A 26,498-nucleotide genomic window follows, 5' to 3' on the forward strand; every position below is an offset into this window, starting at 1 on the left:
ACTTATACAAATACACACACTTACATAGCACATTGCATTCTCCCACCACATATGTACACCCATTTCCACTGTTTGCTTTTCACAGATTAACTAACCATCAGTAACTGATGCCAAGGTGACAGCATAATGGGTTTTGCAGGTAATGGTTATGTCATTATGTTTGTGTAGCAACAGCAAGTGACGCCGGAGACCATGATGATTTACATTCTGTACAATGTATTTCAGCTTTACACAGTTTTTTGACTCAGTTGGTGGAGGTTGTGAACTTAGTAAAAGTTATCTGTCTGCCTGTCTGTCAGTCAGTCCTTTTGTAAAACATCTCAGATTTGAGAAAGAGACAGTCCAAACCCATAAATAACACCCTATGTGTCTGAGTTGTCAGACACGAAGGTAACCTAGCTAACCTAGCATTGTAGACTACATGCCTACCTACATAGCAGTCATCACACACGCATATGAACAGGCGTAATGATCTGCTCTGACATGCCATTATGCTCATGCTCATGCTGTGAGGTGGACAGGGGAGCTTCATAGTTTTACAAAATGTGTTTTAAGTATTTTGTGACTATTTATTTTTTACTCTTGAAGTGTGTTAGATAGTTACTGAATGTGTGTGCTGTATTTGAGGTAAAACAAAAAAGAGAAAATGATGACTAACCTTTATTTCAGTCCTTACAGAAGTTTATAGAATACAAACAGACATGTCGGAAAACAAAACAGAAGAAATGCAATTCAAATGAGAGAGATCTACTGTATGGACAAATTGTTCCCTAAATCTAGAAATACATAGTTTCATACACAAAGCAAAACCTTTTATTAAACAACAACCATGACAGAGGAGGGGACACAACCGAGGGAGTTTCATTTGACAACCGAGGGACTTCTTAAAATGGATGCTGTAGCAGACATCCCATTCACTTACAGTACACCTCATTATCTCCAGACATGGGGATGAGGTAATGCAGGATACTTCAGAGAGAAACAGAGAAGACTCTGATGGGAATAAAACAGACGTCCATGTTAGTGTGAGCCCTTTACAGCCAGTGGGTTGGCTGGCCCTTGTGTCTGACGAAGGCTTGTCAGGTGTTAGGAGTGATGAGGAGGATGAAGACGATTGTGTCCATCTCACTTCTTCTTCACTTGTTCCTCTATCTGCTCCACCTCGCTGGACTCATCCACCACCTTGCCGTTGATCATGGTCTGTGTCACCACCTTCACTATCTTCCTGGTCCACACCTCTGGCTCTTCTGCAACGCAACGAGAGGTAGAGGATGAAGAAGAAGAAGGGGATGGGTTTACCGAATGTCACAGGGTCACACTAACACTGTGACACAGGCTCTGGTTTGTAACACAGCCTATGAACTTGCTAGCTTGCCGTTGTTGACTTACCTACTGCTTACGAATGAGTTACGGAGTCCATAGTCTATCAAATAAAGTGTTACCGAAGGGATTGAGTGAGTCACAGGCTTACATTAAGACGTAGTTACAACATTGCGGCTTACAGTATATTTGTACCTACTGTGGTTGCTAGGGACAGATGTGTTTTGGGTGTTTGCTTTGTTTGCAGGTTTATGAAACAAACTGTCATTAGTCTGTAGCCACGGCTCTTGACTTCAAATCAAAGTTTATTTGTCACGTGCGCCGAATACAACAGGTGTAGACCTTACAGTGAAATGCTCAGGCTCTAACCAATAGTGCGAGAAAAAGGTGTGTGTGTGTAGGTAAGTAAAGAAATAAAACAACAGTAAAAAGACATTTGAAAATAACAGTTGCAAGGCTATATACAGATGTCGGTTAGTCAGGCTTACTCAGGTAGAATGTACATGTAGGTATGGTTAAAGTGATTATGCATATATGATGAACAGAGAGTAGCAGTAGCGTAAAAAGAGGGGTTGTCGGGTGGTGGGACACAATGCAGATAGCCCGGTTAGCCAATGTGCGGGGGCACCGGTTGGTCGGGCCAATTGAGGTAGTATGTACATGAATGTATAGTTAAAGTGACTATGCATATATGATAAACAGAGAGTAGCAGCAGCATAAAAGAGGGGGTGGGGGGGCACACAATGCAAATAGTCCGGGTAACCATTTGGTTACCTGTTCAGGAGTCTTATGGCTTGGGGGTAAAAACTGTTGATGCCAGGGTGGTGGAAGCAGCACAGAATCGAAGTTGTACATTTGATTCTGACATAAGGGAACGCCGCTGACCCTGCTTTGAACGTGTAGTGTAAATAGCAGTTTGCTTTTGTCAGCGAGCAACTTGGCCTGGAGTACCTTACCTTCACTCTATACAAGTCACCAATAGTATCTACACACGCTAGCCTAGGGACGTTTCCTTGCGTAACCGCTCAGAGTATGGTAAAGTTGCTCGTAGACGCTGATCTTGGGTTAGTTTAGCAGTCCCATACGTTAAAGTAATATATGGCCTTATCCACCACACTACCAAAAGTATGTGGACACCTGCTCGTCGAACATCTCATTCCCAAATCATAGGCATTAATATGGAGTTCGTCCCCCTTTGCTGCTATAACAGCCTCCATTCTTCTGGGAAGGCTTTCCACTAGCTGTTGGAACATTGCTGCGGGGACTTGCTTCCATTCAGCCACAAGACCATTAGTGAGGTTGGGCGCTGATGTTGGGCAATTAGGCCTGGCTCGCTTTGTGCGTGGGGTCATTGTCATGTTCGAAACAGGAAAGGGCCTTCCCCAAACTGTTGCCACAAAGTTGGAAGCACAGAATCGTCTACAATGTCATCATATGCTGTAGCGTTAAGATTTCCCTTCACTGGAACTAAGGGGCCTAGCCCGAACCATGAAATACAGCCCCACATTATTCCTCCTCCACCAAACTTTCCAGTTGGCATTATGCATTGGGGCAAGTAGCGTTCACCTGGCATCCGCCAAACCCAGATTTGACCGTCGGACTGCCAGATGGTGAAGCGTGATTCATCACTTCAAGGAACGTGCTTCCACAGCTCGAGTCCAATGGCGGCGAGCTTTACACCACTACAGCCGATGCTTGGCATTGAGCATGGTGATCTTACGCTTCTGTGTGGCTGCTTGGTCATGGAAACCCATTTCATGAAGCTCCCGACGAACAGTTCTTGTGCTGACATTGCAGTGTGTGTTGCAACTGAGGAAAGACGATTTTTACGCACTTTAGTACTCGGTGATGCCGAGTACTAAGCTCTGGGAGCTTGTGTGGCCTACCACTTCGCGGCTGAGCCATTGTTGCTCCTAGACGTTTCCACTTCACAATAACATCAGTTACAGTTGACCGGGCAGCTCTAGCAGGGCAGAAATTTGACGAACTGACTGAGCTCTTCATTAAGGCCATACTACCACCAATGTTTGTCTATGGAGATTGCATGACTGTGTGCTTGCTTTTATACACCTGTCAGCAACAGGTGTGGCTGAAATAGCAAAATCCACTAATTTGAAGCAATGTCCACATACTTTTGTATATATAGTGTATGTGTATTCCTTTTCTATTGAAACATAGTACATGATTGTTAACTTTTATATAATCTGAGGTTAAGATAAATGCTGAGAAGGTATATTTTTGAAATACTAGTCAATATATTAGTTAGCATGACTATTCAAATACAGAGGATGTATTATGTTACTGTACTTAGTTACAGTACTTTATAGTTTTTTACAGCATCTGAGTGAAATATTGATGTTTTGCAGATCGAAATTCACCCAGGCTCGAATGTTACTGGCCCAAAGAAGGTCTGTTTGGCGGAGTTGTCAACCATGATGGAGAGGTCTTGGAGTGGGCAGGCCTTCCCCAGGAGGAAGAGCAGCTCCGTTTTGTTGAGATCATGGCTAGGAGGGGCTCGGCCTTGGGGGTGAGGAAGTAGCTTTCTCAGGCTCAATAGAATTGAGTCTCCAAGTTCGAAGAAGATCCAATCACATTGAGTCATTTTTGGGGGATCTCCAACTCAGAATGCACATATAAGGATATGCACATATAAGGATAACAATGTAGAAAATATTAAAAATAAAGAAAAACCCTTGAATTAGTAGGTGTCCAAACTTTTGACAAGTACTGTATGTATTATTTGTAGCATTGTACAGCTAAGCCAGAGTCAAACCTAACTCACATTTAAATATCTGGCTGTCCTTATGACTTTGGATAATTATTTGACACATTTAACTTATTTCATTTGAACAATTGCTGGAGCTAAAATGGGAGAATATGGGGAGAAAAAAAGAAGTGACCGCAGTAATTGGTGAGTAGGTTTTTGTTCATCGATCGCAAATAGGCATTTTGACAGTGTGAGGGCATTGTCATGACATTGTTTTAAAAATAATATGACTTATAAGTGACTCATGGCAGAAAGAATGGTGAATATTATTCCAGACACAGATATGGTTTAATAAAGGGATACTGTGAGATTTAGAGATTTAGATTGTTTTTCTACTTACCCAGAGTCAGACGAACTCATGGAAACCATTTTTTTGTCTTTCCATGCAGTTTGGAGATTTTTGAAGTTAGCTCAGCACAATTACTAGAAGTCTCCCACGGTAGCCAGCTCCTCTTAAAGACCTTCTAACGACTCCAAAGCTGGGTGGTTGGTCATTTATAGTCTTACAAAGCTATACGTAGTAATCGATATTTTACAAATGTGTTAATTTGACTGATAATCATAAGCAACGAGATTATATCCACTCCCTCATTCCCTGTCCCGTTTTCTCTGTCCCGTTGTCGCATAGAAATCGCAGCGTTGTATCTATCTTATTATGGTGTCTGTGTGCGCATGGGCAGAACCATTGAGACAGATACAACGTTGCGATCTGCTGGCAACTGTACCAGCAGACTTTCAGCAATTGTGCTAAGTTAACGATATGCTAACTTCAATCATCTCCAAACTGCAGAGACATAAAAATCGTATTCATGAGATCATCTGACTCTGGGTAGAAAAGTAGAAAAACAACCTAAATCTCGAAATCTCGCAGTATCCCATTAAAAATGAATACAACATAACAGGGTTGGGGGTCAATTTCAATTCATAAATTGAGGATGTTAAAGGGATAGTTCCCCTTTTTACACCTTATCATCAGATGGCTAACAAAAAAACTATGGGGTGATGGGGGCAATTAGTCAAAGTTCAATGTTTGTGGCCAAATCCCCTCAAGTTAATAGCGGCTATTTAAACAACTCTGAATCATGAATTACAGTTTCTCTTGGCCCTTGGACTACTTTCAGGGTAAGCCTTTTACTGAGGAGTGGCTTCCGTCTGGCCCCTCTACCATAAATGCCCGATTTTTATTTTATTTTATTTTCTTAACTAAGCAAGTCAGGTAAGAACAAATTCTTATTTACAATGACGGCCTACCCCCCGGCCAAACCCTCCTCTAACCCGGACAATGCTGGGCCAATTGTGCTCCGCCCTATGGGTCTCCCGATCACGGCCGGTTGTGACACAGCCTGGGAATGAACCAGGGTGTGTAGTGACGCCTCAAGCACTGCAATGCAGTGCTTAGACCGTAGGTGTCACTTGGGAGTATAGCTCCTGATTGGGGGAGTGCTACAAAGATGGTTGTCCTTCAGGAAGGTTCTCCCATCGCCACGGAGCTCTGTCAGAGTGACCATCGAGTTCTTAGTCACCTTCCTGAGAAAGGCCCTTCTCCCCCGATTGCTCAGTATTGCCGGGCGGCCATCTCTAGGAAGAGTCTTGGTGGTTCCAAACTTCTTCCATTTAGGAATGATGGAAGCCACTGTGTTCTTGGGGACCTTCAATGCTGCAGAAGTATTTTGGTACCCTTCCCCAGAACTTTGCCTCTGCACAATCTTGTCTCGGAGCGCTACGGACAATTCCTTCGACCTCATGGCTTGGTTTTTGCTCTGATATGCACTGTCAACTGTGGGACCTTATATAGACAGGTGTGTGGCTTTCCAAATTATGTCCAACCAATTAAATTTACCACAGGTGGACTCCAATCAAGTTGTAAAACATCTCAAGGATGATCAATGGAAACACGATGCATCTGAGCTCAATTTCAAGACTCATAGCAAAGGTTCTGAATACTTATGTAAATGAGGTATTTCTGTTTTTATTTTTCATACATTAGCAAAAATGTCTAAAACCTGTTTTTGCTTTGTCATTATGGGGTATTGTGTGTAGATTGACGAGGGGGAAAAAACGATTTATTACATTTTAGAATAAGGCTTTAACATAACAAAATGTGGAAAAAGTCAAGGGGTCCTAATACTTTCCGTCCGAATGCACTGTATATGCCCATATAAAGCACAAGTAATATACACATAGAGATGGAGAAGGGAAAATTGGAGATTGACAAATTCTTAACCCTAAGAATTTGTTCTTAACTGACTTGCCTAGTTAAATCAAATTGTAATTTTTTTTTTAAAAAAGGGCAGAGGGAGGAGGGAAGAGAAACAAAATATTGAGTGGGTGACCAGGGTGGGTCCATGCAGTCCATTTGAGAGGTTAAGGTGAATTGAAGTCTCTCTGTGTGAGAATGAATTAATAGTATTGTTATCACACGCCATGGATGGAATCCCCTCATGTCACACTGATAAAGAAAGTCTCTCCATCCAGGTGAACGGTCACAGCTGAAATCAACCAATCAATGTGTTGCTGTGTGCTGAATGAGTAATGCCAAGCTTTGATGTTTGCTTAGGTTAGCCTGTGTCAATTAAGAAGTGAGAGTGTAGCAATGTGAAGTTAATATACTGATGATACTCACTTTTTGGTGTGGGAACTTCTTTAATCCTGAATGAATAAAGGAAAAAGAAGGTCAGAGTTAAAAAGTACACAATTACTTGGGCTGAAACAGGCAGAAAATGTTACCATGTATGGTCATCAATTGGCTGGTTTACCAGGAAAGAGCAATTCTCTGTTAGACTCAACTCAACAAAGCAGATAATGTAGTCCTTTGAGAGGAGAACTAGCCTGTGTCACGTGTGCTCCCTTCCTCAGCTGGCTCGATAGGCTCCCACGCCTCAGCTTATGAACGGGTTCCCGTGCCTCGACAGAGGCAACCGGGGAGGTCTCAGCCGGCTCATCAGGCTCTCGCGCCTCAGCCGGTTCGTCAGGCTGATCCCCGTGATCGTCCCTTTGGTTGGCGTCCTACGGCACACCTGTCACCATCGTTACGCGCACCTGTGCGTCATCAGACTCACCTGGACTCCATCACCTCCTTGATTACCTGCCCTATATATGTCACTCCCTTTGGTTCCTTCCCCAGGCGTTATTGTTTCTGTTTCCTGTCTGTGCGTTGTTCGTGTTTCATGTTTTGTTTATTAAATGATGCACTCCCTGAACTTCCTTCCCGACTCCCAGCGTACACGTTACAGCCTGGATATACAGTACTCACTAAGTATCCCTTAATGTCATCTTACTGTAGCATAATCATGTTCTGTCACTCAGTTGGTAGAGCATGGGTCTCTTGCAACTCCAGGATAGTGGGTTCGATTCCCAGGACCAGCTATATGTAAAAAAATGTATCCACCCATAACTGCAAGTCGCTTTGGATAAAAGCGTCTGCTAAATGGCATATATTATCATGGTGACTCACATCTCCTCTCCCTCCAGTAGTCTTCTGTATGTTGCAATCTCCATCTCCAGGTTCTGCTTGATGCGGAGCAGCTGTTCGTAGTCTGTCTTGTTGCGCTGCAATAAAACAATACAATAGGATACAATACAACTCGATTGGTCCTTTTGTTCCAGTAAACAACATAAATATATACAGGTCCGCCTCCTTAGCCGCTGGGCTACCAGTAAGTACCTGCATGTCCAGACGCAGCTGAGACAGGTCCTCCTCCAGCTGGGACAGCGTGGCCTGCAGGCGCTCCATCTCCAGGCTGTACTTCTGACCTGTCTCACTGAGGTTACCCTCCAGAGCTGCCACCTGAGGGGGAGATGATGTTGACGTCCGCGTGCACATTGTTCAACTAAGGTCTTTGTTGACCTCTGAATATGACTGTTAGAGAGCTACTGCCTTTCAGGGCTCTTTACGTAACAAATTCTTCTCCCACCCAAGGTCAGGGGAGGTGAGTGATATTTGCTGTCAATGTTAAGGTTAACGTGGGTGGGAACAAAGGGTGAGATCTTAGTGATACTGTATCTTTGAGTGCCATTGTATTTTTGAAGTTCCCCAGTGGAACATAACCCATAGAGGAAAGGTTCCTTCTTGCTATGTGTCACCTACTTATACAGGCTCTCAAACTGTATATTTAAGTTCCCCAGTGAAACAACCCCACAGATGAAAGGTTCCTACCTGTTTGTACAGACTCTCCAGCTCTACCTCCAGGGTCTGTAGGAAGCGTCGTCTCTCTACCAGCTCACTCTGAACTCCCCTCAGAGCCTCGTTAGACTCCTTCACCTCGTTCTGCACCGTGTCCAGCTGTAACACACCACACACACGTTCCTGAACGCTGTAGGCCATGTTACTAGATACCAGACCTGCGTTCAAATACCTGGGTTCACCTGGATATAATATCTATGATACGCCTGAATCGTAACTTGAGATACATATGCAATGTCAATGGGAGATTTGCATGAAAATTCTAGTCACACGCACACATCTCAAGTTACAAATAATCAGCCTTGAGAGACACTAGTGGCTGGTTTCTGGCATGCTGATGTACCCAACAAGCCAGTCCCCAACTGACCTTCTTGAGGTACCACTGCTCAGCCTGGTCCTTGTTCTTCTTGACGATGCCCTCGTACTGAGTCCTGAGCTCTGACATAACTGTGCCCAGGTCAGGTCCACCACGGCCTGAGTCCACCTCCACGTTAACAGTCTGAGCAGCAATATGGCCCTTCATAGACTCCACCTCCTTCAGAGAGACAATCAATCAATTACAGTGAGGGGAAAAAAGTATTTCATCCCCTGCTGATTTCCCTCATTAAAATGCAAATCAATTTATAACATTTTTGACATGCGTTTTTCTGGATTTTTTTGTTGTTATTCTGTCTCTCACTGTTCAAATAAACCTACCATTAAAATTATAGACTGATAATTTCTTTGTCAGTGGGCAAACGTACAAAATCAGCAGGGGATCAAATACTTTTTTCCCTCACCGTACATCAGTTGTCACAAAGTACTTCACAGTAACCTGGCCTAGGACCCCCAAAGAGCAAGCAAGACAGGAAATAGAAACTCTTAGGCATCCGTGTTTTATTTGTGTTTCAGTTTCTAACATATTTTTCCCCCGTGTTTTTCTCTATGTCATCGTTTGCATGATTTTTATGAATATTCTCTGTTTGTTTATTAGTCCTCCAAAGTGTGTGTTCTCCAGTGAATTCTACACCCCATAAGAGAGAAGGCGAGACCCTCTACTTTATTAACATCCTCTCCATAAATACTTGATGGAGTTGAGCTCATGTTACTCCTAGTGTGTGCCTTCATCACTGTTCCCTCCCACTATGCCCTTTCTCTGTGTGTCACATACAGCCTAATAGATAGAACATATGGTACCACTGCATTGGCACCACACACCACACCCTGCTTTCCAAACATACCCAGCACTTCTGGTGCCAGTCATCGACTTAAAAGACACACACCATAGGAAAACAAGAAGGGTTGAGCCTACACACACTTGCATGCGCCGCACTGCACACGCACACATACACACACACACATCATTCTACCCCTCGCCACAGACAAGTAGTACAAGGTGACTTATGTCTTCACACAGGTCTGAAGTGTGCCTATTCAGAACAGAGCAACCAGTGAGCAAAGATGTTATCAGAGGGGCCTCTATGGAGACTTGAGTAAAAAAATCTAAGACCTGAGTTACTCCCTGGCTTCATGTTGCTTAACACAAAGGGACCTCCGGTGTTGGGTTTCAGACTCCGAGCAGGTTCCAAGCTTCCCAGGGCATCCCAGCTTCCCAGGGGGATGCAGAGTGATACCCCCACCGGTGCAGAAAAGAACAGAGGACCACTCTATTCTCCTCCTTCATTGCTTCCCCTCTCAGGCCACTTATTCTATTCTGTGGTCTTCGTGATTATCCAGCTAATGGCCAGCTAGAAGAGGAATGGTGACAGAGGACATCCTTGTGTCTCTCCAGTCAGAAATACCTCCTCATACCAGGAGACCAGGGAAAACTCTGGGTTCGAGTGATAGCGTTATGACCTGGCCTAAGGATGAACACCTGGCCCCACTATCTCAATGTGCAAAACGAGTTGAAATGACATAGTGATGACATAACTTCCACTCGTTTTGTCTGCCGGGATGTCATCATCCTTAGGGGAGTTGTCCTCTTACTTTGTTACTTTCACGCTTTTGGATAAATAAAGCCCTGATCTACGGAGCTATCTCCTCGCACCTCCTCATGGTTCTTCTTCAGAAAGTAGAGCTCTTCCTTCAGGCTGTCCAGGTCTCCTCTCTGGGACATGATGATCTGCTCATGGTCCACCTTGGCCTTCTTCAGGGCCAAGCAGTCCCTCTCCACAGACTGGGACATGCACATCTCTGTCTCCCACCTGGGAAGGAGGGAAGAGATTGGGAGAGATTGCGAAGTGAGAGATTGCGAAGTGAGAGATTGCGAAGTGAGAGAATGTGAGAGCTTGGGTGACTAAGACTTTAAAGAATTCATTACACACAGGAAGGTAACATGTAAACTTGAAAGAAGGGGTGGGGTGAAGGAAGGCGGGAGGCAGGGAGTGCAGTCACAGGACTAATCGCAGTTGCATACGCATATATACAAGCACACACTGGCACACATGCAGTTACACATGTAAGTTCCCAAATGTTTGTCTACTAAGTGGTGTTTGCATGGTGCCAGTCAACATGTCCTGTAGACTACAAAAGACACATACAGTACACACTGGCCTTTGCCTAAACATACACCTGCAAACCTGCTTCACGCGCTTTACCTGTTGCAGCCTTCGCCTAAAATTAAACAGAGCTACAGATGTACTGAACAAAAGCAAAGTTGCAAAGACATGACAAACAGAGAGGTGCATGGCACCAGTCTCGACACTCACTTAATCCTGAAGTCGTCAGCTGCAAGTTTAGCATTGTCAATCTCCAGCATGAGGCGAGCGTTCTCCAGTGTCTTCCTCCTCACCTGAGAAAAGACATGGTCAGCATTCAACTTTTACATATCTACTACATACTAGTAAGATTTTACAGTTGAACGTTTCTATCATCGCTCATACTTTCACTGTCACCTATAAGGTGCATTTGCCCTCACTGACAGAAACACTGACTCCAGAAACATCCTAGAGAAACTGGGTAACACACTCCATACGTGGCCTTAGTTTGACCAATCTGTGTCGGTCTAGTGTAGGTTAACTAAAAGGTAACATTTCCGCTAACGTTAAACTCCTATTAAAGAGAGTGTTGGAAACACGTACGTGTATGGCCACACGTGTATGTGCCATGTGACTATCCAGGCTATGTTTACAATGTATAAATCCATATCGTGACTCATACATAGACACAGTGTGTCCTTGTTGTACATGCTGCAAGAGGTAAGATAAGGACATGAGGAAGTTACATGGGGTGAGAGAAAGGGATCATGGGAAAGTAGGGACGTTGGGAACCCACCTCCTGTTCCACCTGGTGGGCCTGGGCCATCATGGTTTCGAAGTCGTGACCTTTAGGGATGCGCTCAATCATTATCTGCTTGATCCTCAGCTCCAGATCTGAATTGGACTTCTCCAGTGAGCGCACCTTAGAACAACAAGAAGTTTATTGTCCGTCATCTTTTAGTACCTGCAAGTGTCTTGCTCAAGGGCACAACAGCAGGAAATGGCATCTAGTATATTGATACCAGTAACTCTCTGGTTGCTGGCTCACTTTCCACCAGATTTCCAGCGGATCTGGGATTTGAACCAACAACCCTTCGGTTGCTGACCAGCTTTTCTAACCTCTAGGCTACCTTCCGCCTACCTTGTCCAGGTAAGTGGCCAAGCGGTTGTTGAGGCCCTGCATGGCCTCCTTCTCGTTGGTATGGTTACCCAGCTGCCCATTGAGGTTCAAGGTGACGGGCTGGCCGTTCATGTCATGGCTGACGGATGCAGAGCGGGTCAGGGGGCTGGCGGAGGCAAAGGACACAGCGGCTCTGGAGTGGGCACGGCCACTGTCTCTCAGAGATAGACTAGAGAAGGAGGGCTGGCGGCCCACAGAGAAGCTCCGCAAAGACAAACTGGAAGACATGACGGCTCTGTGTGAGAGATGACAAGGAGGAAGAAGACCTAGTTGAAACACATACAGTATATGCTAATAACATTTTAAAACGTGAACATGGAATTAAACTGAATAGGATTTGGTCTTTCATTATATCATTCAATCTGAGATGTAGGCTAGACTTAAAAAACATGACACATGTGGCCAGTGGTGGTTCTAGCTTGTATGGCTCCCTGGGTGAACCCCCCCCTTCAGCGCCTCCCCCAACAACAAAAAAAGCACCATTCTGCACTAACTGTAATTTAAAACTATAGAAATATGCAAATATATACAAAAATAAGACTCATAAATATCAAAAGAAGTAACAAAGACAAATAGAAAGAAATTGTAGTATATAAATACAAATTAAAAAGATAATCAAAATATTACACTATTACCTTATTGCTAACAAAAAACACACAAATAAAACTAAATTGCACAAACCCTATATCACACAAATAGAATAACACACTTATAAAGAAGAGAACATGTTTGTTACACTATTGCGCTTTAAACAAGGAACACACAAACTAAATTGCACAACTAATTGCATTACTAATTTCATTAGTACTGTACAAAGTTAGAGGTGCGTTGTTTGATAGATTCTCGGGCTTCTAGTGGGGAGACCTGAGGTCAATTTACCTCCCCTCCCCCCCACGCCCCCATCTCGTACTTCTGAGTGGGAGACCTTCCCAGGCAGTAGCCTGCCTAGCTCACAAACTAGAATAAGGGCGCCCACTCCAACAAGGTTAATTAACCCACAGTCCCACACGGTGACATGATATCATTGCACGTGACGTGCAAATGAGCGATGGAAAACCGATCGCGCAAATGTCACCATTCTGAATATTTTTTTTCTCATTTTTTATTTTTTTGTACGTGCACCCCGTGCCGCCTTGGGCAGCATCTTGTGAAAGCTTTGTGTCAATTATTTATTCTTACAACATGCAAATAATTTTTTTAGGCACACAAACCTTTGGCTAGGGTCCAAAATGGTAATTTTCACCCATGCAGGAGCCAAAAGAACACGCAGCCTGTGGGCCATTTTGAATGAGCCCACCATTGTTGTCTATTCAAACTTAAAGTCAACCACAGACTGATAAAAAAATGCCAATGGTTGACTGGTTACCCAGCTGCCCATTGAGGTTCAAGGTGACTGGCTTATGGTATAACTACGAAACTGTCTGAGCTCCACTCAAGCATTACTTTATCCAAGTTCAGCGTACAATCATCAACATGTAAATGACTAATCCTCTATCAGAAGAGCTTCCCAAGAACTGTGAAGAAAACCCTCATATCTTACATTACTATTTTTAATTGTTATTGTTCATAATATAGTCCTATATTTGTAGGTCTTTGTCAATAACCAATAAGAGAAATCACAAAAACAAGAACTAACACGAGGGCAGAGTTATGTGGAGGCTCTGTCTAAAACAGAGCCTTACCTAGTGACTGAGTAGTTGCCTGGTATTGTTTTGTGTCAAATAGACATTCTACACAGCCACTGGGCTGTTCAATAGGGATTAGTGGTCTCGTGAACCGCTCTCTGTCCTCTCCGTCACATAATACTCTGAGTTTCTCCCACCATCACCAGGACTTAACATTAGAAAAAATAAAACATTCCTTTGTTGTGGATGAGTAGAGAAATATATAGAAGCAAAGTGATAACAGTATATAAAATATATCTAGAGGGGCAAAAAAAACAAAGATGGATCATTGAAATATTATAACTTAGTTAAAAAAAAAGAGATTTGAGTCATTACACATTTAAAGTTTTCAAAATGTACAGTTTTCAAAATGTGTCACACAAACGTATGTATCTTTCGTCTTTTTGATATTTGATTAGTGTGTTCAGTAAGAAGCAATTCAATTAAAACACATACCTGGATTATGTTCTCTTCAGTGAGAGAAAGAGGGAGAGAGGGATCCTGGAGAATGGATCCTGGGGAATGGATCCTGGGGAATGGATCCTGGAGAATGGATCCTGGGGAATGGATCCTGGGGAATGGATCCTGGAGAATGGATCCTGGAGAATGGATCCTGGAGAATGGATCCTGGAGAATGGATCCTGGAGAATGGATCCTGGAGAATGGATCCTGGAGAATGCTGTCTACCTTGAGACCGATGCTACAGCTGAATTTATATGGAGACGAGAAAGGGGGAGAGGCCACGTAACGTGTAAAGTAGGTGGAGCCTCTATAAGACATCGGAGTCCTTCTCTCCAGTGGGTAGGTAGGTAACCTGAACTTCACTCAGGAGAGTAACATCAAATATTCAACAATGTGTTGAAAGAAGGAAAGGTCTAATCAAACAACAGAAGGCTATGTACATTCTAAGGAGTTCTAATGTGTGTTATGTCAATTCTTAAGTGTACAGAAGGTGTTTGGCTGTTGATTCTGAGGAGTTATTGAGGCGTGTGATTGTATTTCAGACCTTTGAGGCTACAGAGAGTTGACTGCTTGGTTAGTCGGCATTATTTGGTGTTTTGGCATTCCCTCACTTCTTATCAATGTACTCACCCAAAGTCACACTCCCATGAGGATCTAAAGATGCTGATCCATTTAATAAAAAATTAAAAAATTCTACCAATGCTAAAAAATGTAACACACAACAATGAGAGAGAGAGAGAGAGAGAGAGAGAGAGAGAGAGAGAGAGAGAGAGAGAGAGAGAGAGAGTCAGAGAGAGAGAGAGTCAGAGAGAGAGTCAGTCAGAGAGAGAGTCAGAGAGAGAGTCAGAGAGAGAGTCAGAGAGAGAGTCAGAGAGAGAGTGTGGGTTTCCTGGTCTTCGTGTTGGTGTCCTTCCCCTGTCTCTCCCAGTCTCTCTGCGATGTTAATCAGGTTGATAACACCCAACACAACAGGTTGATAACAGCTAACACACCTGCTCTCCAGTAAGGTCCATCCCGACATGATGACTTGCTGCTGCCCACAACATCTCTGGCATGTCTCAGCAGCTGCCTGAGGCTCCGACAGTGACTTTCCAAGTGACTCAGACTCCAATCAGAGCGGCTATTATCACCAAGACCATGGACACCAGCGATCAAAAAACGGCAGACGGGGCACAGGAAGACGAGCAGGGGCAAGAGGAAACCACACTCCCGGAATCATGCCCCTCACCCGCCAACAGGCGAGGATACTGTAATCAACCTTGATTACAGCAAGGATGCTGTAATCAAGGTACTTACCACATATCGGGTGTCTGCCTTAAGTAAAGGCCTCTCTTTTGTCCCCACATATGACAGCAACTCTTTTGAGATAAAGACTGATCTTTTTTGCTTTTTGGCAGGTTTGGCAGGTCTAATGACTCCAGTGATACACAAAGGCCCAATATGCCTGTGTTCAAACCAGTGGCCATTTTAGCATGTGAATCTTGGTGGGGGGGGAAAAAGCCAGCAAAGCCACTACATGACAGAACACTAAACAATACAATAATTGCACTATAGCGGTGACAAACGGTGCCTACAAACTGTTAGGGCCTACATAAAGCTGTCCCAACAGCAGTCCTAACATCTTACCACTGCTACACCTGGCTGTCAGCAAAGCACTGACAGAATTCAGGACATGGGCCATTCTTACAGTGTTCTCCCTGTACACCAAGTCAGAACTGTAGGATAAATAAAGGAGGCATATAAGCAGACAATGAAAGCTCTTACAATATTCGATGATTACATTTCTCTAAAACAGGTTATCATCTTACTACACAACATACACTCAGTATTACTTTCTTAGCTACAGTATACATATCTCCCCGGCATATTACATCATTTATGCAGCAGCATACAATACATTTTTGGACTCACCTTGTTGTGCTGTACTCACTTGAACAGGAAGGTGGCGCGGTGGTCCTTCGTGGGCAAATTTTGTCATCAAAGTCTGGCATTCTCTGACTTTATGGCGCTTTCAAAACAATTGGGAACTTGGAAAAAAATATGTTTGAATCATGATGATGTCATGGATCTTCATGTCGTAGCTCTAGAAAGAGGCAGGATTTACAAATCTGAGTTGGATGACTGTTCAAAACGCATTTTCCCAGTCGGAGCTAATTTATTCTCGACTTCCCAGTTGTCTTGAACTCACTGCAGTCAAGTTTCCGCAGTTCCGATTTAACAGTTGTTTTGTGCGCGGCACAAATCATGCTTCATTGACAGCATGGCCATTGTTGAATGTTTATCATTTTAAATTTGGAAAAGAGCCCTTTAATCCCAGATTTAGGACAACACAGCTACTCCACTGAATAGCAGGCTAGTGATTGCTTTGCAATGCTTGCAGTTAGCCACTGTCACTGATTCCTTCGAAACCACTCATTGTTGAATTTGCGATTTCCAACTTGTTGTGTAATGTATATGTCCAATGGCCGATGAGCACCGATACGTTTTATCTACAATTTCTCTTCATTACTTCTCTTCATATGGTAAGGATTAAAAATGACTTGCCAGCATATTGTCGATTTGATGCATGATGATGACTGCTAGCTAAGATTTTGAAAGTATGATGTTGATATGATCAGTCCAATCAAAGCTACTGTACATATAACGTGATTTGATGTCATTTTATCTGTGGCCAATAACCTTGAGCATTCTTGGATGGGCACTTCTAATGTAACTCTATGGCAGCACCCAAGGGGCTAACATTTTGTAGCTCTACCCTTAGACTTGGCGGTGACGTAGTGTCCCCATGAGTGACAGAACACTGAGTCAATCACGCCGCAATGCTCTGTATTTTCTTCTGGCTTGCCCCACCACCACAGAAAGCACTGAGCTAGGCTGAAACAAGTGTATTTTGGAGCTGCCTTACTAAAGAAAACAAAAAAAGACCATGTTTGTATGCGGCTTTATTAACTCAATGATATATTTTTTTCTTTACATTGTTTCCAAAATAACATTCAAAACAGGCAAGCCAACCCCCCCCCATCCCACCAAAAAAAAATTGTATTACTTTTTTGCTAAAAATTCCTGTCCGGAATGACGGGTCGACACTGGTTCAAACCCAAGAGTATACAGTGCATTCGGAAAGTATTCAGACCCCTTGACTTTTTCCACATTTTGTTACGTTACAGCCTTATTCTAAAATTGATTAAATTGTTTTTTCCCCTAATCAATCGACACACAATACCCCATAATGACAAAGTAAAAACATGTTTTTATAGATTTTTGCAAATGTATTAAAATGTTTAAACTGAAATATCACATGTACATCAGTATACAGACCCTTTACTCAGTACTTTGTTGAAGCACCTTTGGCAGCGATTACAGCCTCGTGTCTTCTTGGGTACGACGCTACAAGCTTGGCACACTTTCATTTGGGGAGTTTCTTCCATTCTTCTCTGCAGATCATCTCAAGTGTCACTTCACAGCTATTTTCTATTTATTGGACATGTGAATAGAGGTTGCTAATGGGGAACTTATCACCACTCTAAACCTCGCCAGGATATACAAAAATAAGTGTTAAAACTTCTAAGGAGTTCTGTTACTTGCATTACTACATTCACCCTCAAAGCCTTTATTATTAAAAACATAGTGATGAAACATTGGCAAATGCTCACCTCAGACCCAACACTCAGCTAGGAATTCAAGGACCCCCCCCTATTCGTCTACAAACGGGGTCCCAATATTCGCAGTAGACTAGTCCAAGGCAGCCTCAACATGGTTGCTAAACAAACCCTCCTTACTCCCCTGAGAGATGGAAACTACCCTGTGGCAATTGTGCTCAGTGCAGCGTTAAAGGTGTGATCACACACAACACAAAAAATGTGATTTAGATCCTACTCTGTGTTTGTGGGCAAGACATCCAGATGCTTGAAACAGAGAATAAGTGAACATAAGAGTTCTATAAGACGCAAGGAGGAAAATGACCCTGTTGCTTGTCACTTTGTCCAGTGCTCTCAGTGTGTCTTCTCTACAATTCCATGGCATTGAGAAGGTGGAAGTGTCACCAAGAGGAGGCGGCAACGACCGTAAACTCTGCGAGAGAGAACTCTTCGATATTCATCCTTTAGGCACCCTATTGCCGTTAGGACTTTTTTTTTATATGAGGGTCATGTTGTAATTCCTCATTTTAGCTTCACAAACACACCCTGGTATTAGGATGTCCTGTATTCAAATCAAATCAAATGTATTTATATAGCCCTTCGTATATCAGCTGAAATCTCAAAGTGCTGTACAGAAACCCAGCCTAAAACCCCAAACAGCAAGCAATGCATGTGAAAGAGGCACGGTGGCTAGGAAAAACTCCCTAGGAAAAACTCCCTAGAAAGGCCAAAAACCTAGGAAGAAACCTAGAGAGGAACCAGGCTATGAGGGGTGGCCAGTCCTCTTCTGGCTGTGCCGGGTGGATATTATAACAGAACATGGTCAAGATGTTAAACTGTTCATAAATGACCAGCATGGTCAAATAATAATAATCATTGTAGTTGTCGAGGGTGCAACAAGCACGTCCGGTGAACAAGTCAGGGTTCCGTAGCCGCAGGCAGAACAGTTGAAACTGGAGCAGCAGCATGGCCAGGTAGACTGGGGATAGCAAGAAGTTATCTTGCCAGGTAGTCCCGAGGCATGGTCCTAGGGCTCAGGTCCTCCGAGAGAAAGAAAGAAAGAGAGAAAGAGAGAATTAGAGAGAGCATATTTAAATTCACACAGGACACCGGATAAGACAAGAGAATACTCCAGATGAAACAGACTGACCCTAGCCCCCCAGCACATAAACTACTGCAGCATAAATACTGGAGGCTGAGACAGGAGGGATCAGAAGACACTGTGGCCCCATCCGATGATACCCCCGGACAGGGCCAAACAGGCAGGATATAACCCCACCCACTTTGCCAAAGCACAGCCCCCACACCACTAGAGGGATGTCTACAACCACCAACTTACCGTCCGAAGACAAGGCCGAGTATAGCCCACAAAAATCTCCGCCATGGCACAACCCAAGGGGGGGGCGCCAACCCAGACAGGAAGACCACGTCAGTGACTCAACCCACTCAAGTGACGCACCCCTCCCATGGACGGCATGGAAGAACACCAGTAAGTCAGTGACTCAGCCCCTGTAAAAGGGTTAGAGGCAGAGAATCCCAGTGGGAAGAGGGGAACCGACAAGGCAGAGACAGCAAGGGCGGTTCGTTGCTCCAGCCTTTCCGTTCACCTTCACACTCCTGGGCCAGACTACACTTAATCTGTATTTATGACGGCCCTAGTGGTCTGACACTTCCCAGGTTACCTTAACCTTTATCTAGTTGTTTTCTGGATTTCTCCTGGTTCTATAGTATATAGTGTTGTATACATTTTCCTTTTCTTTCTTTTCTTTGGTCGTTTTTTTACTTTATTGCTCTCTCTTTGAGAGTATGGGTTCCTTCTACTAACACCACATTCACGTGTTTTGTTCTAGTAGAAATACATCTATAACATGTTCTTTTCTATCCTGTATTTCTATCTGATATTATGACATCTAGTGGCCCTTTTGGGTACTTGAGATCACCACAAGTGTTTGCAATTACCTCTAGCTCACTAGGTGGCGTTACCTGTCCCGCTATTGTTTGTGGAGATATGCTCTGATGAAGGTCAACTGACCAAAAACTCAGCTATAATTAAACTTAATTTGAATCTAACTGGAAGTGTGACTTTTTCCTGTTTCTCCAGTTTTGCCTTTTGCCTCCAGCACCAAATCAGCTTTGGGTGTGCGGTAGACTCTGGCTATTGTCTGCCCCATTGTAAAATATGTAAAATTGCAGGAAATTAGCTTTAAATCAGCACATTTTTGCTCAGCCTCATGGCAAAATGTCTAAAATAGCATGAGATGAGCTATAAAACTGAAAATGTTCATCTCTGCACCATGACAAAATGTGTAGAACTGCAGGAAGTTAGCCATTTTCCCAACAAACAAAAAAATCCCTAAGGGGGCCTGTCATGCCAAATAATGTCCCCCGGCCAAATAGTGTCCCCCTCTACGTCACAATTGGATTCGATGAGCTCTAATTTTTGTTGCTAGGGCTGTTGCTAGAATTTGCTATATTCTGACCGAATTACAAATGATCCAAAGCGTCCGTTGCTATGCTGTGTTGCTTGGTTACCTCGTAGAGGTCGCGCAGGACGCCGGCAGTTTTAGTTATATTTCACCTCAGAAGCGTTAGTTGGTCATCTACATGTCGCAACGCTAGCTGGCGTTATACAGTTAGTTATTTCTGACACATTGAGGTATCTAGCTATAAGTTAACCCAGATAAATCAAATGGATAGGTGTAAACAATTATGGTAACTCCAACTGCCCTTAACTAGGTGTCCCTAGGTGACAGAGAGACCCATACAGAAAGAGAGAGAGGAAGAAAGTGACAGAGGGAGAGCGAGATGGAGAGCGAGAGAAGCAGAAAGAGAAAGACAGCAGTGCACATTTACTTGGACTTTAGTATTTTAACTCTTGTCTTCCAACTTGTTAGGCAATCACATGTACCTACCGGGGAAGGATGGCCAGCCACACAGGAGGGTGATTTTCACTAAGGAGGAGAAGGGGGCCGTGTTGACAGAGATGCATGCTGGACATTTAATATGAATTTTTTATTTTTTTTAAATGCATGAAATTAAAATGAAATGTATGTATTCACTACTGTAAGTCACTCTGGATAAGAGCGTCTGCTAAATTACTAAATGACTAAAATGAAATGACCGGCTCTTTTGCAGGTGCAGCATCCAGAAGTAGGAGGCCTCCTCGTGGTGGGCGGCATTGCCATGCTGTCAGCAGTACCAACACTGGCCCAGGGGTTTGTACAGACAGTCAATCTGAAGGCTAACCACTGGGTCACGGTAAGTAACCTTCGCTGCCAGGTAGGAACTGTTAAGGTGTATGACTCCAGTGGTCATGACACCACCCCAGAGTTTCTCTCACAACTCACCTCTCTCTTATCTTTTCCAGGGACCTCTGTGACTGTGGAGTGGCTGGCAGTCCAACGGCAGAAAGGGAGCACAGATTGTGGGCTGTTTGCTTAAGCAAACAGTCATACTCTCTGCAGAGATGAGGAACCCTCCATGGCACGATACCATCAGAAATCCGTGAGAAAACATATTTTATCTTGTTTTCAGGCAGGGCACCTGGCACCATTTCCCCGTCCCGATTCCAGTCTCCATCCTGGGTCCAGGCCTCCCAAGGTGTCCACACCCAACACAACAGAGGTCAGTGTCCACTGCTTCTGTCGGAAATATGTGAGAGAAGGTAAGGAGGTGACCCGGTGCAGGAGATGCGTTAAGCATTTTCATGTGTTTGTCTCATGTCGTCAATGTACGTGAATTTGTCTGTCCATCGTCCGTCATCTGTTTTGTCTGATGTTTTCCCCACACTTCTTTTCACTGCTTGGCCAGCTCCCCACCTCAAGACGCTAGGTATTTTACTACATTGCATCTTGTTGTATATTGTATGTTATTGTAAATAACCTTAATAACCTGTTGTAATATTGTTTTACATTTGTAGAAAGATGTGTTTTCTTGCAGACATTGGCTGTGAAGTTGGTAAGTTGTTTTGTTAGTATATGTATGTATCTGTCTTGTATTCAAAGTAACGTTTACAAGCATGTAATATGAAACTTGCTCAAATTGGCTGTAAATGTAACATTTGCATATTAAATGTATTCATTGCAAGTAACATTTTCAATTGACTGAAATTGACAGTTCAATTGCCCAGTTCCTTACTGGTCCTTAACTTCTCTAGGGTAGGGGGCAGTATTTTGACGTCCGGATGAAAGGCATTCCCAAATTAAACTGCCTGCTACTCAGGCTCAGAAGGTAGGATATGCATATTATTAGTAGATTTGGATAGAAAACACTCTGAAGTTTCTAAAACTGTTTGAATGATGTCTGTGAGTATAACAGAACTCATACGGCAGGCAAAAACCTGAGAAAAATCCAACCAGGAAGTGTGGAAATCTGAGGTTTGTAGTTTTTCAAGTGATTCCCCATCCAGTATACAGTGACTTAGGGTTCATTTTTCACTTCCTAAGGCTTCCACTAGATGTCAACAGTCTTTAGAACGTTGTTTCATGCTTCTACTGTGAATATAGAGTGAACAAGAGGGCCTGGAAGTTGATGAGAGAGAAAATGACATGAGCTCAGAGGCGCGCACTCACATGAGAGTTAGCTGTGTTCCTTTTCTTTTCTGAAGACATTGGAATTGGCCGGTTGGAATATTACTGAAGATTTATGTAAAAAATGTCCTAAAGATTGATGCTATACATCGTTTGACATATTTCTACGAACGTAGATATAACTTTTTTTGACTTTTCGTCGTGACATTTGCGCGCGCTTCCTGCATTTGGAGTAGTGGACTGAATGCGCAAACAAAAGGAGGTATTTGGACATAAATTATGGACTTTATCGAACAAAACAAACATTTATTGTGGACCTGGGATTCCTGGGAGTGCATTCTGATGAAGATCATCAAAGGTAAGTGAATATTTATAATATTATTTCTGAGTTTTGTTGACTCCACAAAATGGCGGGTTTGGTTTCGTGTCTGAACGCTGTACTCAGATTATTGCAAAATTTGCTTTCGCCTTAAAGCTTTTTTGAAATCTGACACAGCGGTTGCATTAAGGAGAAGTGTATCTATAATTCTTTAAATAACTGTTGAATATTTTATCAACGTTTATGATGAGTATTTCTGTAAATTGATGTGCTCATTCACCGGATGTTTTGGGAGGCAAAACAATTCTGAACATTACACGCCAATGTAAAATGGGGGTTTTGGATATAAATATCAACTTTATCGAGCAAAACATACATGTATTGTGTAACATGAAGTCCTATGAGTGCCATCTGATGAAGATCATCAAAGGTTGGTGATTAATTTTAGCTGTATTTCTGGTTTTTGTGACGTCTCTCCTTGCCTGGAAAATGGCTGTGTGGTTTTTCTTGTTTAGGTGCTGTCCTAACATAATCTAATGTTATGCTTTCGCCGTAAAGCCTTTTTGAAATCGGACAATGTGGTTGGATTAACAAGAAGTGTATCTTTAAAATGGGATATAATAGTTGTATGTTTGAGAAATTTGAATTATGAGATTTTTGTTGTTTTGAATTTGCCGCCCTGCTATTTCACTGGCTATTGAATAGTGTGTCCCGCAGAGAGGTTAACCCCTTCTCCCTAACCATTAATATTTTGTGCCCAATTCCAAATCAAATTTTAGGCCAGGTTTGGTATGGAATTGGACATTGGTTTTTAGTTAGTGTTTGCATATCTGGAGGTTCTAGATTTGTGTATGTAATATGGGCAGAAGTCTCCTGGAGTCCATTACACAGCAAGGTTGAGTCATCACCATATTGCTACACCTATCCAAGCCCCATCAGGTCAAACACTACAAATATAGAGTAGAGGGTTAAAGGCCTTAATTAAAAACAAAATCCTTCTCTCGATCTGTACCTTGACGTGGTGAGAGGGCTTCCAACTAAACCAGGCCCATGTTATTGAACCCTTGACTGAGACTGGCTGCCTGTTGAGGACAAGTGACAGGAAGAACTAGCTGCAGCACCTGATCAAGCATTTCATGATTCTGCCTCTTTCCTCTCTCCTCATCCTTTAACTCTTTCTCTCTCCCTCCAGACGAAATGTTGCATCTAGTGACATCTGATTGCCCAACAAGCTGCCTGCTCATCCCATCCATCTCATTACGTCATATACAGCTACTGTTATTGTCATGTTTTCATTATCTGCTAATAAAGTTCGCTAGCCGTATCATACTGGGCATATAATATGTGAGATACACAGATGAACTAAAAACCACTAGCACTGCAAACACTCAGACCAAAGAGAGCAGCAGTGCCTGGACTTCGCAGTCTCTCTCTTCAAGTCCCTCTTCTGAGACTGCCTGTTGAGAACAAGTGACAGGCAGAACCTCCCAACCACACAGCACCCACCTCTTTATTCCACACACCAGAATTAAGTATTTCAGTCTGATTGCCATGTGAGTAAAACATTTTTTGTGTGAAAATCAATTAATGACACAACTACCAAAAAAACGATCAGTTTATGTATACATTTTTACATATTGCCAGGTTGGTTTTCACAGCTGTTTCATAAAGTGTTAATTATTGCAAGTTGTAAGGTATCATGTGATGGTATTTATTTGTTCCACATTATTCCTTGTTGTATCCTAGGACCTGCAAGGGTGTACCAATGAGCTATGCAAGATAGAACATTTTTTATCATACTAAACTCAGCAAAAAAAGAAACGGCCCTTTTTCAGGACCCTGTCTTTCAAAGATAATTCGTAAAAATCCAAATTACTTCACAGATCTTCATTGTAAAGGGTTTAAATACTGTTTCCCATGCTTGTTCAATGAACCATAAACAATTAATGAACATGCACCCGTGGAACGGTCGTTAAGACACTAACAGCTTACAGACGGTAGGTCTGTAACAGTTATGAAAACTTAAAACACTAAAGAGGCCTTTCTACTCCCACGGGGGGCCAGCATTGGCGAAAATCTGATATCAACTTTGGAGGGGACAATTACATGAAATTTTCTCAAGAGCAATTCCTGAGGGGGACACCAAAAGTAGTGCTGTAACACATAGCCTATATTGTAATATGGTAAATGTATATTGAGGAACCAAAGAAATAAGGTGTTTGCCGTACTCCTAACTACCGGTACCCACAACTACACAACTAATCACAACAGCAATACCATTGCCTTTAACAAATCTTAGTTCAGTCACCAGTTTAAGTTGAGAGTGGGGGTATCCATGGCATTTTCCAATTATGTTCCTATTTTACAAGTCAAAAAAATTGAGAACCTTTCATAATGTTGCCAAACAAAGACTCAACAAACTTACCTGAGACTCCCTGTCTCTGCCAGTCTGTCCCTGCATATCTGTCCCCAACTCTGCTGTCTGTGTGACATCTGTTGCCTGCTCTGCCTAATCATTGTGAAACATTTCCATTAGAATTTCATTTCTTTCTTATGAACATTTTATCAACTAGTCTTTGAGATATTAGGCTACTAGGGTTCTTACTATGCGTTTTGGTGTATTGAAAAATACTCTGACGTCCGTCTTTTATTTTTCTGCCATTTTTCTACCTGGCTGGCTGGCTGGCTACAGGTTATTTACAGTAGGAGATGGGCTTCTATCATCTTCAATCATTCTATTTGGGCTTCGATCTAAAAGGTAGCTAGCAAATGTGAAACGGATTAAAATGACAAGAGTTGACAGCTGTATGAATGAGTTCACCATTTACACAACATATGCTGCAACCTTTTGTAATTTTAATAGTTTCTTTCATATTGGCTGGCTTCCAACAATAGCTGAATTTGCAAAGCTAGCGAGCACCAATTCAGTTTCAGTGGTGTTTGCTATAATCTTTGCCACCCGGGTTAAATAAAGGTGAAATAAAATAAAAAAATAAAAGTTCACTTGCGACAATTTAGCTTTTGCAACGAGACCATTAAATATATTTAAGACAATGGTAGAAGAGAGTGTAGTTCTGTTCAGTTTGGATTTCAGTTTATCGCTAACCTTATCACAGGGACTTTGAAGCACTAACTTACATCATCTGCATGCTGATTCCATCTTTGACGACGCCACATAAATGGAACAGGTACTAGCTAGCTTAATAGTTAATATTTGCGCGCTAGCTCTGCATATTCAGCTAGTGTGTGTGCGCGATTGACTGGATTAACCTCACGTCAGTTACGTAGCAAGCTAAGGAACTGGCAGTGGATCAAACCATTGTGAGGAAAAGGGTGGGGGGGTTGCAATCTTTTGAAACTTAAAAACGCGCTATTAAGTGTCTATAATCAGCACAATTGCTTTCATTGCGTATTATTAATATTATTTAAATTACATAGTTATGTTTCAGTGATATATTGGGGGGGGCAAATCATATTTTTCCCAGGATGGGGGGGTCGTGTCCCCCCCGGGATTTCCGCCCCTGGGGGCCAGTACAAAAAAAAATTGCATGAAAGGAAAAAATGAAATGTATGTATTCACTACTGTAAGTCACATAAGAGCGTCTGCTAAATGACTAAAATGTAAATGTAAAAATGTACTGATTTTGAAAAACACCAAAAGAAAGATGCCCAGCGTCCCTGCTCATCTGCGTGAATGTGCCTTAGCCATGCTGCAAGGAGGCATGAGGACTACAGATGTGGCCAGGGCAATAAATTGCAATGTCCGTACTGTGAGACGCCCAAGACAGCGCTACAGGGAGACAGGGCGGACAGCTGATTGTCCTCGCAGTGGCAGACCACGTGTAACAACACCTGCACAGGATCGGTACATCTGAACATCACACCTGCGGGACAGGTACAGGATGGTAACATTAACTGCCCGAGTTACACCAGGAATGCACAATACCTCCATTAGTGCTCAGACTGTCCGCAATAGG

The 26,498-nt window shown here is 42.9% G+C and overlaps 1 protein-coding gene across 1 annotated transcript; it reads right to left on the minus strand.

The window, feature by feature from the left end:
- Positions 1-646: 646 nt before the first annotated feature.
- Positions 647-14,146, minus strand: si:ch211-243g18.2 (keratin, type I cytoskeletal 18). The gene is made up of 11 exons (XM_029708601.1): positions 14,030-14,146; positions 11,871-12,144; positions 11,526-11,651; positions 10,961-11,043; positions 10,300-10,456; positions 8,638-8,805; positions 8,244-8,369; positions 7,752-7,874; positions 7,542-7,636; positions 6,711-6,736; positions 647-1,247 (listed from the first exon to the last, which is right to left on the minus strand). The coding sequence occupies exons 2-11, from the start codon at positions 12,135-12,137 to the stop codon at positions 1,126-1,128; spliced, it is 1,293 nt and encodes a 430-aa protein (XP_029564461.1). The 5' UTR covers positions 12,138-12,144; positions 14,030-14,146; the 3' UTR covers positions 647-1,125.
- Positions 14,147-26,498: the final 12,352 nt, after the last annotated feature.

This window comes from Salmo trutta, chromosome 23, assembly GCF_901001165.1.
Source record: "Salmo trutta chromosome 23, fSalTru1.1, whole genome shotgun sequence".
Classification (NCBI taxonomy): Eukaryota; Metazoa; Chordata; class Actinopteri; order Salmoniformes; family Salmonidae; genus Salmo; species Salmo trutta.